Below are 19,685 nucleotides of genomic sequence, written 5' to 3'. Positions count from 1 at the left end.
AGTCTAAATCCAATTCAACATGATTGTTGCAAACACAGTTGTTGACTGTTTCTTTGTTCGAGAGAGTTGCTTTTAAAGAGATATGTTTGTCATTGGCGAAGATAGGGCATCAACATGCAGATGCCTTAACTAACTGGGTTGTCAAGCCCAAACTAGAGTCTACCTTGTGCAAGCTGGGCATGATCAATATCTATGCTCATCGTTTTTTTTTGGCCCGTGCGTGCGTGCGCGTGTGTGTGTGTGTGTGGGGTGGGGGGGTCACATTATATGTGATATTTCACTATTTGTGTGTGTGTGTGTATAGAGAGAGAGAGAGAGAGAGAGAGAGAGAGAGAGAGTGTGTGTGTGTGTGTGTGTGTGTTTCTGAGCTCGAGCTCAGAAACTCATGTGGGCCCACATTTTGGGGGTGATCCAAAGCATTCATTTGAAAGGCCCTAGCATGGATAGGGTGTGTACAAAAAATCAGGTGGTTAGGATCATCCTAACCCCTCCAAAAGTGGAGGGAAAATGGACAGATAATGTTTCTCCACGGATCTCTCCAATTTTTCCCTCTCCAGATGGAAGGGTTAGGATGATCCTAACCACCTGATTTTTTGTACACACCCTATCTATGAAAGGGCCTTTCAAATGAGTGATTTGGATCACCCCAAAAATGTGGGCCCACATGAGTTTCTAAGCTCGAGCTCAGATAAGCTAATCTGGGCTCGAGCTCAGCGTTCCTCACACACACACATACACACACACATATTGGTTTTTTCTCAAAAATTACCTTCCCAGGAACCCGACACCTTCATTAATCTCACATTGCATTATTTTTTTACCCAACTTCTACCCAAAACCCCTAAAAATCCATTAAAAAAATCCTCAACCGCAAAAACATCATTTAAAACCATCCATATCCCTTGTTTCTCTCGTTTTGTCCCAAGACTCATTTTACACCTTCCCAGCATCCTTCAACAACTTTTGGTATCCTTCGAAAGCTTCCCAACTTATGTTTGCACCACTCCAAACATATCCTAAACCCTGTAGAATTATTTCCCCAACCTAATCACCTATTTTAGGAGCCAAAATCATATTTTTCACTCTGCATCAGATTTGGTATAAGAGCAAAATATTAGTTCTGTTAAAGTATAAAAGATTAAATAACGCCATCTCCATCAGCTTAAGCTTTTGGAGTTACTGGTTGTTTCACATGGTATCAGAACCTTCGGCTCTAAGTTCAAACCTCTCAGATAGCAAAAATCCACATGCAATGGCCAAACCCAAAAGAGGGGCCACATGTGCCACATGTAGCCCAAACTTTAATCTGTTAAAGTATAAAAGATTAAATAATGCCACCTCCATCAGCTTAAGCTTTTGGAGTTATTGGTTGTTTCACAAGTTCAACATTCGATAATTTTGTTTACCTAGCTCCTACCCAAAACACCTAAAACATCCATTAAAAAAATTCTAAACCGTAGAAACGTCATTCAAATCCATCCCTATCTCGCATCTCTCTCTTTTTGTCCCAAAACTCATTTTACACCTTCCTGGCATCCTTCAGAAGCTTCCCCACATATGTATGCAACTATGCACCACCCCAAACCTATCCTAAAGCCCGTAGAATTATTTCCCCAACCTAATCACCTATTTTAAGAGTCAAAATCCTATTTTTACCGTGCATCAGATTTGGTATAAGAGCAAAATATTAGTTTAACGGTTTAACCTTCGATCATCCTGCATCAATTTGGTATCAGAGCTTAGGGTGGAAACATGTTGTCTAGATGCGATTACGGTCGAATAGTTGAGGTATTGGAAAACTTAAACGCCAAATTTGACGGGTAGCTATGTCGCTTGGATCTTATATATGCCTAGAAAAGAAGAGTTGTTCGACAGAGTCTACAAGAGCTTCAACTAGCACCAAAGAAAGTTTATGGTGATGTAAAAGTAGACGTGATGTTGTTTGATCCACCAACGATTTTTAAGCTTGAAGATTATTTCGAACCTGGCTTTGACATCGAGATTGTGCTCATAAAAGCCAACAAATCCCCACCCGCCACTGATACTTGGTTCACGCGTTGAGGATATAACAGCCTTAATTCCTTAAGTGCTGCCCTTACCTCCGCCTCATTTGAGTCCGCAATGTCAAGCGATGTCAATCAAACCTGAGAAAGCCCACAATGTAGTCCTGTTTTCATCTCTTAGAACACCTCCAATTCCAGCAGGCCCAAGAATTCTCATACTAGAAAAATCAAAGTTGAGCTTCAAGAACCCAGGAGCCCGTGGTTTCCCATTCTTGGACTAGAACTGAGACATATTCGGAGTTAGCACGGAACTCCCTCTTACCCATACCACAAATCATGGGCTGAAAGAACCAGAAAGTCGGAAGGATCCTTGCCCAAGAAATAGACAGGGTTATTACCTTCCAAAAAAAAAATTGAGGACTTTTTATTATACCTCTAAAAACTCTGGCATTTCTTTCCTTCCAACGAACCCATAGTATGGCTGGTAGGATCATTTTCCATACGGTTTTTCCTCTCTAGCATAAAACGACCCCGCTAATAACTCTCTAAGATTATATGGCAAAACCCACGTTATACCGAATCTAGTGAACACTCTACTCCATACCTCTCTAGCCAGGCTGCAATGAAGGAACATGTGGTCTACTATCTCACCTGACTTGATGCAAAGGGTGCACTGAACAATTATCCGCATATTACGATCTCTACGGTGATACACTGTCAGTCCGTCCAAACGCGCACACCTGAGGCGGATCTAGAATGTCCCACACTCTGGCAATGAGAGGCTAAAGGACCAAAGAAGATTTGATGGTAGAATGACTTGACGCAGAATACCCCGGTAGAGCTCCAGATCCAAACCCTTTAATCTTCGCCCGGCCTTCTGATATAATGAGATTCCAACCGCTATATGAGACAAGCTACCCAATCTAACTCCATGTCTAAAAAATTTATCCTGAATTCAATTTTCCAAGAGACTCTGCTCTCCCTCCAGTCAAAGTATCCATTGACCCATGCTTCCTTATTTACAACCATTGCAAATAGATCTGGAACACTTCCTTCAATGGTGTCTCACCAGACCACTCATTGTGCCAGAATCATATTCTCTCCCCAGAATAGAGCCTATATCAAAAGTCAAAACCCTTCATTAAATTTGTCTTTCTGCCACATAATTTCACTTTGAACCGTCAATCTCCTATTTCTGAACTTATCGTCTGATATCCAATGTCTTGGGAGGAAGCCATACTTTATTTGAATGACTCGAGCCCATAGATGATGACTCTGTTCTCCAAATCTCCAGAGCAATACCAAGTTGGATTTTAATCCTGTAAAAAAAATAAAAAAGAAGAAAAAAAGAGAGAACCAAGGTGGAGAGGAGAGTTCATGGGTTTCAAAGTAAAATCCTAAGATCCCCCAAGTTTATTATATATGGACAAACATTACAAATATGAGTTACATTTTCACTATTCATGAGTCATTATTCGTGTCACTATTCAAGTGAAGAGTGACACTGTCACCATATATGGTGAAATATATCAGCAAAAGTAAAATGGAGACATTTAAATTCGTCAACCTATTGTAACACTAACAAAGAAATGGTTGCCTATCAAGGAAATACTTGCACATCTCAACAAAGCACTTCAAAAACCAATACAAAGCTGAGATCGCTGTGAAATGGAAAAGAGGCAAATGCAGTGATCAAACTCAGTTCGGTATGACCCTAAAATCAATGGTCATTCTGAAAGATTTGTCAGCCTTCGATTGACTAAATTTATGGAAGTTTTGGCCACTAACCTGATCTTAGAAAAAAATCCTAGTTTTGAAGGTCACCAAAACAGAACAAAAATTACTTAGTTCATTCATTCGAAAATTGAATGAAAATGCTTCATATTGTAAGCCTCTGTCAGAAACACTACCTCTATCAAGTCTTTCTCAAGCCGTTCTTTCAATTGCTGCATTGATGCTGTGCCTCCAGCAAGCTGGTTAAATGAAAAAGCAAACTGTCAGAAATTAAAATTGACTGAAAATTAATTGTAATTCGGAGAAGCATTCAATTAAGTAACCTATGCTACATGTGGTCGTGGTAATTAAAACGTGTCCCTTAAGATTATGTAGTCCATGTCAGATTATAGAGAGAGAGAGAGAGAGAGAGAGAGAGAGAGAGATTGATAGCCCAAAGCGTAACAAAATCCAAACTTTACCGGGAATTTCAAACTCTACATATTTTGACAGGGAATTATACTATCAGAATTTCATGAGCTGGATCTGATCCCACAGACATAACATCAGCCTGATATGGACTGTTCATATGGGGTCTGCCCATGTAGATAACATAAACAAAACATCACACTTATTGGCTGATCTTCATTGTCCACAGTGGACTACAAAAAGATGGTTAATAAAGAATTGCAAATGGCCTACATTGAAATTTTTCAGTTGAATGGTTAGGAATGTTTCAATTAATCTTCATTGTCCAACCAGTGGATTGCAAATGAATGGTTAATAGAGAATTAGAAATTTTGGCTTTGACATCTACAAGATCAGTGAGGGCGGGGGCCAAATGAAAGGTTTGCATCATGCTGACATCATGTGGGAGGGTCCACGTCATGCTTCTCATGCACTTCAAGAAATTGACATATATTAAAATGCTTTAGATGCACTAGACCAATTAAAAATTATCAAAAGCAGAAGAAGGCGAGTAAAGTTTACCAGTATACTGCTAAATAGTTCTCTTCGGATGTCCACATCACACTTATTTATGCTCTCAATAACCTAGGCATTAATACAAAACAAGAATGACCAAAATATATTAAAGCACAACTAGATTTATTCAAGCCAACTTGTAAGATAACGCACCAGCAAGACCAAAAGAAAAAGACTTCACCATTTGTGGAAGACCACGGACAGAAGGAGCAGTATCTGCGAAGCTCTCCATACCAGGAATTGTCTAATAATTCAGATCAAAATAAAAAATATCCAATAAACACTCACTCATTGGAAGATATCAGCATGAAAAAAGGAAGCGAAGGTGAGAAAATCAAATTTTATTGCCCACAATATGTAAACAACTTCTGAAAGGTTTCTGAAAATAACCAGTATGATGTGAATGAAAAATAATTTTAAACGCACATTGCATGGATAAAACATCAACAAGCGACTTTTCACAAATTCATATCATGAAAACAGTAGAAAAATTTACACGAGCTGATAATAATAACAATGGTTTTAAATTTCGCCCGAAATCCGAAATTTTGGATTTCGGTGGGGACCGAAACCGAAATTTCCCGAAATCCCATTTTTCGCTAAATCCGAAATTTAAATTTCGGTTTGAAATTTCGTTTTTGGGACATTTTTTTTTTTTTTTTAATTGTTACAAAATTTCGGAATTTCGGTCCGAACTTCCGAAATTAATTAAATACTCTTTTTAATTTCTTACCAAATTTTGACCGAAATTTCGGTTTTCCTAGGGACCGAAACCGGTATTTTAAACCATGATAATAACTATATCTATCTCTGCTAGAATGCATGGACAACATCTAACTTACATAAAGTTCATCAACAGTTACAGGATTAGTAATTGCATATCTGGAAGGAAAAAAACTATGTCAAATTGTGGGCCTAACTTTGCCTATTGAGCGTCCACTTAGGCTATATAAGTGCCAATTTCAAAGAGCGCATCAAGATCTAGGTAGTGAACATCTAACTTCCAGAGGGTGTGTAACTTTGCACTCAGGTTTCACTTATGTAGGCCAAACAAAAACCCAAAAGGGAAGTTATGTCGTTCAACTCCGAGATACAAACCCAAAAGAGATGAGCTATGCCATGTTAGATATAGAATATAAACTAGAACAAATAAATTTGTTAACGTTGTATCAGTTAAGCATAAGCAAAGTAGAATAGGCCCATCAGCCAGCAAGGCAGCAACTATGGCGACCACAGATGATGATGACATGAAAGAAATGTGGACTAGTAATATCAATGTCGACCAGCTTCTCTTTCATTCTGAGCTGATGAATCATAAGTGATGCCAGTCTTAGTACAAGTGGCAACACCCTCACTATAATATTTTAATCATTCTCCAGCTTCTTAGGACTTGCTTGTAAGTTGCAAGGCAACTTGACATTTTAAAAATTAACAAGGAAACAAGAAAACACAAAACATATGGTTTTGTAGATTTAAAATTTTCAATTTCAAATTTCTATTTGAATATTTCTTTTTTTTAATTTTTTTATTACAAAATATGCTATTATTTTCCTTTTTAATATCTATTCCACAATTTTTTGGTGTGTTGTTTTACAAAATGATTTCCGTAAGTTCCACACATGTTTCACATATGTTTTCTACAAGTTTTCCATACGTTTCTCACCCATTTAACACATGTTTCACATAAGTTTCTCATATGTTACCATGCCTAACGGAAACATTTTGGAAACGTTTCCCCAATTGTTTTTATCACATTTCAGAAATGTTTCCAAAGCATGTTTTAGGGGGAAACAAGTTTCCCACCAGCCCAAGGAGTTTCCATCTACTATGCCCCAATCATTGTTTAAAAACTCCCTGAATCGATCATCAACTCGCCCTAGTTGACTCAATTTTACCTTGGCCAAGTTCTCATTTGAGGCAGAGTTTTGTCTTACCAAGTCAAATCAACAATTTTTTTTGACCCACCTTAGTTAAATGGAAAAACATAAGATTAAAAAAGAAAGTACGAAGAGAAAAGAGAGGAAGATGGAAAAGAAAGGAAGAAGAGGAAGAGAAGTATTACATGGGGATGAAAGTTACACAATTCATGTGGGTTTTGCTCTTTAATTATCTTAAGCAAATTAATCAAAAAGACTAAAATGCCCCCCATATGCAAAATACATTAAAATGACTAATTCAACGCTCCCATACTTCCCCTCAAGCTAGAGTATAGATGTTGAACATGTCCAGCTTATGAAGAATATCCCAAAGCTGCTTACCTGCCAATACCATAGTAAGAATATTTGTCAGGTAATATTTTGATTTTATATAAGTAATAGAGGTCACCTTGTCCCCTACTTCATATATGATGAAGTAACAGTCTACTTCTATGTGTTTGGCCCTACATGGAATACTGGATTGGGGTGGTGATATTAAGTGTTGTTTGATTGTCACAAAACCATTTCATAGGCATATTCGCTCTCACCTTCATACCTCTAAGAAGTATTTTACCTTCACGACCTCACAAGTAGCAAGTGTTATTGCTCTATACTCAATGCCGACACTTGATCCGGAGATAATTGCTTGCTTCTTACTTTTCTATGTAACCAAATTGCCTCCAAAAAATGTTCAACATCAACTAGTGGACCTACGATCATCGATAAAGCTACCCTTGTCAGCATCAAAACCAAGGAAGCAGGATTCTTCCTTGGGAGCCTTCGATTCCCGCTGTCGATTCCCATTTCGATTCCCGCTCTGGCAACCTTGAGCAGGATTCTTCCCTGGGAGCCTTCGATTCCCGCTTTCGATTCCCGTTTCGATTCCCGCTTTCGATTCCCGCTCTGGCAACCTTGATCAAAACACCTCTCAAAATCCCAATGGTCATGATCATTATAAAAGATGCCTTTACTAGTGGCCCTTTTAAGGTAGTTGAGAAACGTGTAGACAGCTTCAAGGTGAGTCGAACGAGGTGCCTGCATGAACTTTTTTACTACAATTATTGCATATGCAATATCTGAGCGAATGATCGTGAGATAAATTAGTCTATAAACCAGTCTATGATACAAAACCGGATTAGAGAAGAGCTCTTCATGCTGATCGCGTAGTTTATGACTTTCTTCCTTAAGAATGTCCATTGGTTTGGAACCCAATGTTCTTGTTTCTTGAAGTAGGTCCAGGACTTACTTTAGGATGTAAATACTCCACACTTTGATCTTGATATTTCAATTCCCAAGAAATATTTAAAAGGCCCAAGGTCTTTGATGTCAAATACCCTTCCAAGATGCTCTTTCACTTCTTTGATAGCTTGAGCATCATTGCTTGTAATGAAATTGTCATCTACATATACGACTGATGGTCGTACTCCTACCATTCCCTTTTAACAAACACAAAGTGATCATCCTAGCTTCTTTTGAATCCCATGAGACTTGACATCGAACTAAATATGTCAAACCAAGTTCCGAGAAATTGCTTTAGCCCATAGATTGGCTTTTTCATCCTACATTCCTTCCATTTCTCCTCTTTATGCGATAACTGAGAGGGAGATCCGTATACACTTCTTGGAGATCCTCAGAAATGCAAGAAACGCACTATTCACATCTAGTTGATGGAGAGGTCAATCCTTGTTAGCTGCAAAAGAACTCGAACTGAATTGAGTTGTGTAATAGATGAAAAAATTTCCCGTTAATCAATCCCAAACAATTGAGTGTACCTCTTAGCAACTAATCTGGACTTTCAACCTTCAATTAAACCATTATGTTTGTGTTTGACTAGTTGGAGAGCTGGCCAAGTTGAGATCTATCTGGGAGAGCATGATCATTTCCAATTCCTTTCCCATCCCGTAGCTGCATGGCCACCTCTTATTTTTCCTTCTTTTAGGTGTTTGTTTTGTTGTTTCTTTTGTTTTTTTTTATCTTTTTGGGGACCTCTCGAACCTTTTTGGTGTTTCTCTTTTTTCTTTTAATAAAGCTTAGCCTTCTTACAAAAAAAAAATGAAACAAGATGAACAAAAGATAAAGTTAGGGAATGAGACACCTAAGGTACGCCTCCCTAAACAGAAGAAAAAGAGCCATCAACAATGTTCACATTATCATTACCAAGGTCATATGATCTAAGGCTTCTGGATCAATTATCAAGGATGCGGAAGGAGATAACAAGGAGGTATGGTAAGCATAAGTTTAAGTACCTAGTTGTTCCAAAGTGGATCTAAAACTCGAAGAGAGATCCTAGACATCAAGACGCTTACAAAGGTCATCAACAGCATGTTCCGTAGGTGCGTTACCAGAGGTTAAATGTGAATTGAGTCCCATGAATGTGCCTCTCATCAAAATATAAACTCTCCCCATAGGTATAGTTGAATGAGCACTAGGACCTCTTATCCTTGATCGTAGGTGGGGATGTATGACTCCTCTTTCGGTCTTTCCACAATGGCTATATTTCAACTTTTCATTCTCAGATGACGTCATACCACCGCAACTAGATCTCCGTCAAGTACCACTGCTTGATCGATTACCAGTTGAACATTCAAGAAATAAGGTACACCTCGAAGCCCATAGCGTTTATTCTCCGACTAGGCCCACTACACATAATTATAAACTGCCTAAATATGGGGTGGGTTTGAGAGATTAGATCAAAATACTCCGGATCGGATCCTTCTAATTTACAAATTTAAAACTAAATCTGCATAAGTCTCACTATAACTCAATCCAAAATTGCATAAAAAACATTTAAAATACATTTTGAGATAGATCTACTCAAATATCCATAGGTCTTTTACATCTGACATGAGATGAGTCTTATGGCTGATGATTTCAGTCGTACGACCTGATGGAGATGTGATCTTTGGCTCTCAATCCTCAATATCTTGTATAAAAGCTTCTTAGAAGTCTAGAGATCGAAGGATTAATAGATATGATTCCTTCTTTTTTTTAGACCCACTCTGCTGCCATGTAAGAATGTGAGATATCAAAGGAAAGTATGAAGAGAAAACAGGGGAAGAAGATAGAGAAGGGAAGAAGAAGTATGACACAAAAGATCCGTCATGTTTCTGTTTCCATCCCAACCGAAACAACTCCATCGCGCGCGCGTGTGTGTGTGGTTGTATAATTTTCAGTTTATAATGGACGTTATTGTTCCGACCATACACAACAATGCACGTCATTAGGTGTTTGACCTTGTTAAAACCTTATGGATAGTTGTCTAGCTAATGTTATGGTTCCTAAGTATGTATTGTGCTTCCATTTAAAGAAAAAGTATGTATTGTGCTTATTTAGCATTTCCTAAAGTTACATCTTAAATTTTATTCTTTGCACACATTTCCATAATTTCCAAGATTTTACAAGATTTCCACCGAAATATATGACCAAAACTGACATGTTTCCATTTTTGTGGTGATCAACAAGCATATCAAACCAAACATTTAAAACCTTGATTGTCCATGCAAGGTTTGCTCCATTGTGACCTGGTGGTCATGGGTTCGAATCATGGAAACAACCTTTTTTCAAAGCAGGGGTAAGGCTCCGTACATCTAGCCCTCTCCAAACCCCGCAATGGCAGGAGCCTCGTGCACTGGGCCGCCCTTTTTAATGTCCATGCAAGCAGACATAACAACAAAGCAGATAAGCGGTTTAAATCAATTGCGAAGGTATCTTAACTCAACTCAACAAAGCCTTTGTCCCAAACTAGAAGGTATCTTAACTTGTACACAAAATTACACAGCACATGATTATGAATATATTTATCTAGTTAAACACAAAATATATGATCAAGAACTATTTGTTAGAAGGGTATTGTGTATGTTGCCTAAGGGCATAGTGGTCATTTGAATGTTCTCACTCTTATATATAAATACATAAGTGACGGGGAGCACACCCTAACTCACTCTTTTCTCTTTACTCTCTTCTCCTTCAACATATGGTATCAGAGCCGTAGGGTTTGGATCCCTAGGGACCACGATTGTTTCTTCTTCTTCTTCCCTTTCTTTTTCCCTCTCTTTTTTCCCCTTTTCCATCTACAACCCTAACCCTAACCCTTCCCAACCCCCCTTCTTCTCCCTCTCTCCCACCCATCACCAGACCACCCCCCCTAAACCACCCTCGAACCCCCACGGTCACCCACCTCCCTCCCTCCGCTGCCCCACCCGTAACTATCCCCCCCGCCCCCCCCCCAACCCATGCACACCTCCCGACCTCCCCATCCCCCGCTACCCGCCCCTCCTCCCTGCCCCTGTACCCGACCTCCTTCACCCCATCCCGCCCTTGAGTTATCTCTCCTCTCTTTCCCTGCCCCTATTTCTAAAGTTTCTACTTTTTTTTCTCTCCCCTTGCACTCTTCCAACCTATCGTAACTTCTCCCAAACCTTTTGGAACAAGTCATATATATATATATATATATATATATATATAGAGAGAGAGAGAGAGAGAGAATAGTGTTTCTGAGCTCGAGCTCAGGAACAGGTGTGGGCCCACATTGTTGGCGGATCCAAAGCATTCATTTGGAAGCCCCTATCATGGACAGGGTGCCCACAAAAAATCAGCTACATTGGATCATCCTAACCCTTCCATTTGTGGTGGGAAAAATGGGCAGATTTGTGGAGATACTGTCCATATTTCCCTCCACAAATGGAAGGGTTAGCATGATCCTATGGACCTGATTTTTGGTACACACTCTATCGATGTTAGGGCCTTTTAAATGAATGCTTTGGACCCCCCAAAAACATGGGCCCATATGAGTTTTTGATGCACGAGCTCGGATAAGCTCAGAAACACTATTCTCATATATATATATATATATATATATATATATATATATCAGAAAAGTGTTCCTGCGCTCGAGTGCAAAAAAAATCATGTGGGCCCACCTTTTTGGGGTGATCCAAAGCATTCATAGATGAGGCAAAAAATCAACACACAAAAATTGGAAAGAAGAGAAGTTGTGAGCCACATACCTGGACTAAAGATGGATTAAAGAGAATATCAGGAATCTTGAATCTATCGGCCCCAATTTCTATAGTCCTGCAATATGGAAAACAAGAAAACAAAACACACGGAAATGATAGATCTTGAGGACATGGCATCTACTACCGTCTACATGAGGAATGAACTAAAAAAATAGGAAATAAATAATACCAAAAGGTACCACACAACACTAAAATAACACACGCCTAAAACAGAAGACCAAATAGAATATAAAATAATAAGGAACTTACTGTCCATCCGGAAGTTCATAAGGTGTCATGGGAATGTTTGCATATGCACTTTCTGTAAACCACAGGCCTTTAATTGTCAGCGTATTCAAACAAAAGATACAATGCATGTCCTATGTGTACCATAGGACATATGCAATAATATATTAAAAATCCAGTGCATTTGCCTATTTACGAATTGTTAGTTGCCATTTGCCGAAACCAAAAAAAAAGATTATGGAAATCCAGACGCCCATTCAGAAAATCAGAGTTGATTCCAACAGCTAAAATGCCAAAAATACCAAATGAGGAAACTATTGACAGTAAATTTAAACTGAAAGACAACCCTGGCCCTATAGAACTTCACAATGATTTAATATGAAAAAACAAAAAAGCTAATTTTGAACATTACCTAAAGATGATACAAAATCACTTCTGAAAATGGGGATTATACATGTTATATGCCATGTTTATAGAAAACAGAAGGATCCATTCATAGTAAGAAACTTTCCACAATTGACAGATCCAGACAGAGATAGAACATTTACAGATTATTCAGGACAACACCCCAACATTGAAAAGAAGCAAACAGAGATACAAACATTAAAGAAATAATTGGGTACCAAATCATAGTAGTAAATAAAAAGAAAATGAAGATTTAGAATTTAGAACACAGCACTAATTGGGAATATTGCACTCCAAGCTATAAGGCTTCAGAAAAAACTAACATTCTAACAAAAATTTAGAGATATTTTCTAGGGACCATCGCAGAAGGCATTACACGTCAGGGCTGTTGCATGTGAGAGCGAGCAGCCACACAGGCTCAGATTTTGTCTTATTCATTTAATTCATCTGAGGTGACTGCTCTCACATACAACAGCCCAGGCGCGAAATGCCTTCTGCGATGCCCAGTCCCTAGCAAATCCCAAATTTAGATATTTTCAAAAAAAGTTGCAGAACATCCCATAAATATCTGCTTTCTTGCCAAGAGGTGTAGGGTTCAAGACGGGTACCCAATGGGAAGAGGTCGAAAAAAACATCTCATAAATATCAATAGTACACTGTGATCCAGAAGTAGCAGACACAATAAACTATTAACAATTAATATCAGATATAGTGTCTTTCCATTTTTTTTCTTCAAAGGGTACAATATGAATAGTGCATTTCTTTTTACACAATAAACTATTAACAATTAACAACAAAGGGTAAAATATGAATAGTGTATTTCTTTTTGCAACTTCTGTCATACAAATACATGAAGCTTGTTAGGCATGTTATGACAATACCTTTGTTTTTTTAACATTTACGACAAATAACAGATCTTCAACTCACATTGACACAAAAAAATATCTAGTAAAAACAAGAATACAGTGGAATAAAAACAAACCATCAAACGGAGTATCTGGTGCCCGACATACACATTCCTTGATATCACTAGCAATTATCCTCTGTCATAAAAATGATGTAGTAAAGAAACAGTCAAGAAACATTACAATAAGTGACAGAGAAACCTTCCATGCAGTAACCAATTACCTGAGAATACAGCTTGTAACTTTCTGTCGTATTTGGGAAATCAACATCAACTGTCTGTGAAATCCATATAATTAAAAACTAGAAAAGAAAAAAAAATGGAAAGTGGAAAGAAGGAAAAAGAATGGTAAATTTAAAAACAAAAAGAAAATAAATAATTACAGAAAATAAATTTTTAGTATAACAACATACAAAATAGCACCACATAGAACAGCCATGCATAGGCATCTCCCTGAAAACGTCAGCCTCAAAGTCACATATAACCCATAATAAGGCATTTGTTTTGAAGATCATTTCATATCCCGTAAACTGGAGTTAGAAGCACATCCAAGTGCAAGGTGAAGGTTATGCGACATAAAAATAAGGTTTAATTGTGGTAAGCATGGCTCTACTCATGTTTGTGCTTTTCCTCTATTGCAAGTTGCCTACATGCCAAGATTTTGTCATAGTCCAGATCAGTGACGTGTGAAAGGCACATTAGGAAGTTTAGCTTTGAGTGGTCTTGAGCAAGATCTTGTTTCTAGAGCTATAAGAGAATACTGGGAACTTTAGTCGTGAGTGGTCTTGGGTGAGATCTTTCCATTTTTTTGTAAGGCAGAGAGGAAAATTCTTAACTTTAATATGTTTCTAAAGTGGATCTCTCTCTCTCTCGCACAAGTGAGGAGGTCAACAGTTTTATGGGTTCGGTGGTTGAACTCTTGTACTAATGATGCATACCTAGCTCTGATACCAATTTATTTGAATCCGACTCTGGTACCAATTTAGTGCCAACATAGGGTTTGTGGGTCAATTTCTGGGAACTTACGTGCACAAGAAATGGTTTGTAATTCAAATTAACAGCAACTTAGATTCTTAAATCGAAATAAACAGCACATAATAATAGAAGCAGCTAGAATTTTCATAAAGATCCAAGCCTTTAAGATTAATTCATCAATAGAATTCAGCTCATCCGAGTATAAGTTCCAACAATAGATTCTAATAAGAAGGTAACCAACTAACTAAGAAAGGAAATCAATTGTCAATATAAATCTATCAAACAAAATCAGATCTATTAACAATGTCTAACTACAGCCCAAAAGAAGTCTGACAGGATGTAAGGCTAATGGGGTTAATAATTCGTAGTATCAGGCAAGGTAATAAGACAGGAAACATTAGGGCTAAGGTTGAAGGGAAAAGTCAAGCAAGTTACGGGTAAGCTCAAGGTTCTGAACATCGGAATCGAATCGTAAATCGTAACAGGGTTTGAATCGTATCGAATCGTAAATCGGATTGTAAACCGTAGGATTTTTTCAGATTTATATATATAAATGAGAAAAATATATAAAAATTAAAAAATAAGAATAAAGTGAGTAATTATCTATTTTCCATTCAAAACTTTTTAACTTAAATAATAAATTCCATGATTAGTAATCCGAAGCACAGACCATATTCATCGTATAATAAATCACTAAACAAGGCACAAACTATATTCATCATACAATAAATCATTATATAATTTATCACAATAGTAAACAAAGCACATACTCAATTCTATAAAAATCATCATTCAATGAAATGCCAGTAATAAACAAAGCATATCACAATCAGATCTCAAAATCCAAAACAGACAGAATCATAAAAATTGTAAAAATCACACGATTCAAAGTTGAATCGTACTTGAATCGTGCGAATTTTACGAAAAACGATTCTTCTTCCGATTTGAATCGCTCAACCCACGATTCGATTTGAATCGTAGGATTCATACGATTTTAACAACATTGGGTAAGCTAACAAGGAAGAGATCAAGTTCAAGAAAGAGATCGAGATTAAGACCAATAAGAGATCAAAATCAAGAAGGTAGAGAAAGGGAAGCAGCCCAACCGAGGAGGAAGAGCTTGTGAACCCAACGGGAGAATGCTTTATGAACCCAACCGAAGAGGGGTGAAAACAAAAGGAATGAGAGAAAATGAGGGTAAAAGAGAAATGAGACTACAATAAAATATTGGGAGAAGAAAGAGGGGTATAGGAGAAAAGAAGGTAAGAAAGGAGGAAAACGGCTGGGTGGAGAAGGTGAGGGAAGAAAGGAGAAAGGGAGAAAGACGGAAAGATGCAGTGACAAGAGAAGGAAAGAGGACAGAGAAGTGGAAATATATTAGAGAGACAAGGAAAAGGAAGGGGGGTCGATTGGGTGAGAGGAAAGGGAGAGAGGGGGAAGGGAAAGTCGGTCAAGGGGGAGGGAGGTTTTCTTTCAGATTTTTTCAAGATAGGCGCTTTGATGTGGATTCATGGATATTTATAGAGGGGCTTTAGTTATTTAAGTGGTGGGCACCAATACTTGACCAATAGGTTAAAACAAAAGGTACTAAAATTTTGCAAGGGAATGGTAACTCCGTGGAGTACATATCAACAGAAGTATCATCTTGGATATCCCTTTCTTGTTGTAGTATAAGTGTAAGTTATTCCTATTCAATATGTCAAACGATTTGTCTCTTCCATGCAGGTTGGCTAACACTCACTAGTTGCTCTTTTGATCCTCATATAGTGTTCACTGGATAAATTTTGATGGAACCAACTCTGATGGATGACAACCTCTTTCAGAATCCTCAAATAAAGTGAGCAAGCAATATTCTGTCAGGAGGGTCATTAGATCTCTCATGCAGCTCCCGTCGGTTGCTTTAAGTTGAGCGATTGTTGCATTGCCAATTCTCTTGTACAAGCTTGGATCTGGATGACCGAAGATAATTGCATCTTATGCATACTTTCTTGGCCAAGTACATTCGCCAAGTTTTCTGGATCTTCAACCAAGCAAATAATTTCCTCGCATGAGCTTGGCTTTCTCCACTTTCTCCTATTGAAATACTTGAAAAGTTATCACCAAGTTTTCCAGCTCATAGTATTTTAAATGCTTGAAAAGTTTTTGGAGCTAGCTTTTTTACAAAAATTGCTCCCTTATATAAATCCAATGAATAACAAGTGGTTTCCCATTATGTGTCGTTTCTACTTTAGTGTTAGCCACCACTCTAAGGCATGCCAAGCCAAAGTTATCATAGTAATGCAAATCATTTGGTCATCATCCATATTATGTTTTCATAAATATTCCCCCAATGCTTCTACGCAATCAAGACGTTCAAATTCAATAACTCCATAAAATCATGGTATATGTCAAATCATCATTATGTAATGATTACGGTCCATAGGCTCAAATCTTCCTATCATAATCTCGCTATTCCTATAAGTCATTAGAACCTAGGCTTTAATACCAAATTGGTGCAAATGCAAGGTTCGTAGGGTACTTTTCTAGGAATTGGGATGGTGTGTTGGGCATCATGCGCTGGTCGTCCAGCTGTAAGTGGCATCCGAGAGGGGGAGGGGGGAGTTGATCTCAACCAAAGAAGATAAAGAACATAGAAAAAAAGTAGAAGAAAGGGAATGAGGAGGGAGGACTAATGCTCCCTTAAAGAGAGGGAGAGAGAGAGAGAGAGAGAGAGAGAGAGAGAGAGTCTATTCACTTATATCATGGTAGCTGTGACCATAGGCCTTTACAATTTATAAATACTTCAAACCCCACGAAATTCATGATTAGGGGAGGATTGGAACTCCTAAACATCACCCAAATCAAATTGTAAACTCCAATTCCTGCCCCTATTAGGAGTTTTAGGACTTCTACCAACTTAAGACTTTTTACATGGACTTTCCTTCATAAAACAAAATTCTTAACACCCTAAGGGCTCCAATTTTCTATCAATAGTAACAAGGCAAATGTCAAATTATTTATTCAACTCAGTCTCATTAGATGGACTTTATCTAATCCTACAACAAATAAACTAGGACTCTTCAAACCCATCATGGAAACTAACCCATTTCAAGTCCCACAAATACAAGGACTCTCTTATGTTGTAATGTGGGCCCTTGAGGTTACTTAACAACTTAAATGATTAATTACAAATGACTTAAATCACTTAAGATTTTTGTTATAAACATGTGGGTTCCATTTATAAGCACCTAAAACTTAAAGAAACCACATTATATTAGTGGGGAAAAACTGTGTTGCCCCTCTTATAACTAACTTAACGCACCTAAAAGACACTTAAAAATTAGAATGCAGACTCCATCATAGAATGCAATTCCCGCCTTGGGGTGTAATGAAAGCACGGTGATGGGCTGCAGTGGAGAGAGAGAGAGAGAGAGAGATCTGATTGAAATTTGTTCATAGAACAAAGAAATGAAATAAAAGAGGAGGTAGACGGTTACAGAAGGATACATGACACTAGTTTGAGGACCTTTTGAGGGGCATTCGAGATAATACCCTGTCATTTGAGGGGTATGGCTGAGATTTCCTGCAGAAAAGATTGCACGACGTGTTGGGGTAGATCTTTTGGGGGTCCTGCGCTCTCCGTTTATTTCTATGGCCTTCCAAGGAGAACTCACAATCTGGCTAAAAGAGTTGATAAATGCAGTCTTGTGAGGCCTATCCAAAAGATGGTCTTAGCTAGCCTCTTAGGGATAATTAAAAAGCATTTTTCACTTCAAGGCTTCCCAGATTTTCATGATGCGGCTCTTCTGAGTTTGATCAGATCAACATGGGGCGTGTATAAGCTATTCATGGTGGCTTCCAAATGTCATATTTTTCATCTGTATTCCTTGATAGAAATCATATATGATAATAATAAATTTATTTGCCTAGCATAGTCACAGTTGCATATTGCCGTTTGATGTTGAAAGGTATTTCTCCAACAGGGTTTAATAAAAGAAAGAGCATTGGCACCCATGAAACAGATCCTCCTATTTCAGCCTTTCCAGAGAGAAGAGTTCTATGTCTAAGACTTAGCAGTCTGATAGAAGTGTGTGACTGGTATCATCCACAGCTTCAAAATATTCTCAAAGTAAAATATTAATGTCCATGCACATTTCAGCAATATCTCAAGCACTCTGTGGTTCCATTAGACTCCTTTAAGTACTTCAAACAAGAAATCCCATAAAAATTAGTAAGAGAAAAGGAACAAAAAAAAATTTGTGGAACGGGATTGTAGACACCAATCTATAGTGAGAAGTAAAATGCCTGCTATGCTACCTGGAATACTCCTGGGCGTATTTCCTTTCTCTTAAAAGAATATCTAGGTTTCATCTGCAAAACCAAAAAATAGTCAATCAAAGACAAACTCAGATAGCAGTCTCTGGATCCTGCAAATTATATTAAAAAGGAACTTACAATGATGCCTTTGCTTTCCAAACTCTTCATCATGCAGTCGGTCAATAATTCGCCTCCAATCGGAGATGTTGCAACAGCCTGGAGTCATAGAGATAGTGATATGTTAGCAGAAAAAGGGAAGTAGAGTCCCATTAGCAAAGCAGCATCTGTTATTCAAGAGAATCAGAACTTAGTGTGAAAGGCACTAACTTTTCCAAATTTACTGTTCTAAAATACTCATTATGAATTAAGGTACTTAGCCAAATGAAAACCTAAAAGAGAAATGATACCAATAATGGTCGAACTGTCCAAAAGCCACAGACAACCATAGTCATAAATATTTGTCTCGGGATTTTCTCAAGAAGGGTTTTCCTTGAGGTTTTTTAATTTTTTTTTGTTTATTTCAGTTTTATATTGGGAAAAAAATTTAAATTAAAATATGTAAAATTTTCCATTAAAAAAATTTAAAAAATAGAACAAAATTAGGACAGAGAATAATATCATAAATTTATGGAGATATTCTGTGATATTTTCACAGCAAAAAATAAAATACGAAGATAACTCAATGATTTTTTAAGATCTTAGAAAAAAATTGGGATTATGTAGTTTTGTCAAAATCACAAAATATCACAATATTTTTTAAAATATTGGAGATATTTGTGACTATGCAGACAACAATGACACCATGGAATTGCCGAATTGGTACTTAGATGAGGTACTGATATGTGTATTTATAAAAGGGAAAACATGAGGCGGTTGGAAGGATCTGAAGAGGAGGTTTGGCATGAGATTTTTAGTATGGAAAGAGATAGAGCATCTGGCCCTGATGATTTTCTGATGACTTGCTTTTTTTCTAAAGGTAATGAAAACTTCTTAAAGGAAATGGGATTACAAAGAAACATGCCAGACAGCATGTGCCTTGTATAAAAATTCTGCCTAGCGAAACCCGACTTGGCTAATTTATCGGCTAAGCCATTAGGGCTCCCAAACATTTCTTGACTTTGACGAACAATTGCCTTGCCGAATGATTTCAGAATTCGAACTTTGTAACTTTATTTGAAAGAATCTCTCAGCCTAGAGATCAAACCATTTGGTGGATCAATATGAAGATTGAATTTTGTTGAGAAGT

At 37.7% G+C, this 19,685-nt stretch overlaps 1 protein-coding gene across 3 annotated transcripts in view; it reads right to left on the bottom strand.

The window, feature by feature from the left end:
• The window catches only part of ARP4 (actin-related protein 4), a 43,061-nt gene that overhangs the window by 6,275 nt on the left and 17,101 nt on the right, over window positions 1-19,685 (bottom strand). For all 3 annotated transcript variants that reach the window (XM_077367157.1, XM_077367156.1, XM_077367158.1), the window contains 9 exons: window positions 18,578-18,655; window positions 18,440-18,493; window positions 13,393-13,446; window positions 13,247-13,307; window positions 11,884-11,935; window positions 11,623-11,689; window positions 4,882-4,944; window positions 4,707-4,769; window positions 3,914-3,976 (listed from right to left, as the gene is read on the bottom strand). In XM_077367157.1, the coding sequence (XP_077223272.1) occupies window positions 3,914-3,976; window positions 4,707-4,769; window positions 4,882-4,944; window positions 11,623-11,689; window positions 11,884-11,935; window positions 13,247-13,307; window positions 13,393-13,446; window positions 18,440-18,493; window positions 18,578-18,655 (555 nt within the window). The remainder of the gene's footprint in view (window positions 1-3,913; window positions 3,977-4,706; window positions 4,770-4,881; window positions 4,945-11,622; window positions 11,690-11,883; window positions 11,936-13,246; window positions 13,308-13,392; window positions 13,447-18,439; window positions 18,494-18,577; window positions 18,656-19,685) is intronic.

This window comes from Tasmannia lanceolata, unplaced genomic scaffold (genome assembly GCF_043159265.1).
Source record: "Tasmannia lanceolata isolate RefF3 unplaced genomic scaffold, GAP_Taslan_0.1 ptg000024l, whole genome shotgun sequence".
Classification (NCBI taxonomy): Eukaryota; Viridiplantae; Streptophyta; class Magnoliopsida; order Canellales; family Winteraceae; genus Tasmannia; species Tasmannia lanceolata.
The sequence above is the reverse complement of the archived record's forward strand: the minus strand, read 5'-3'. Positions and strand labels throughout refer to the sequence as shown.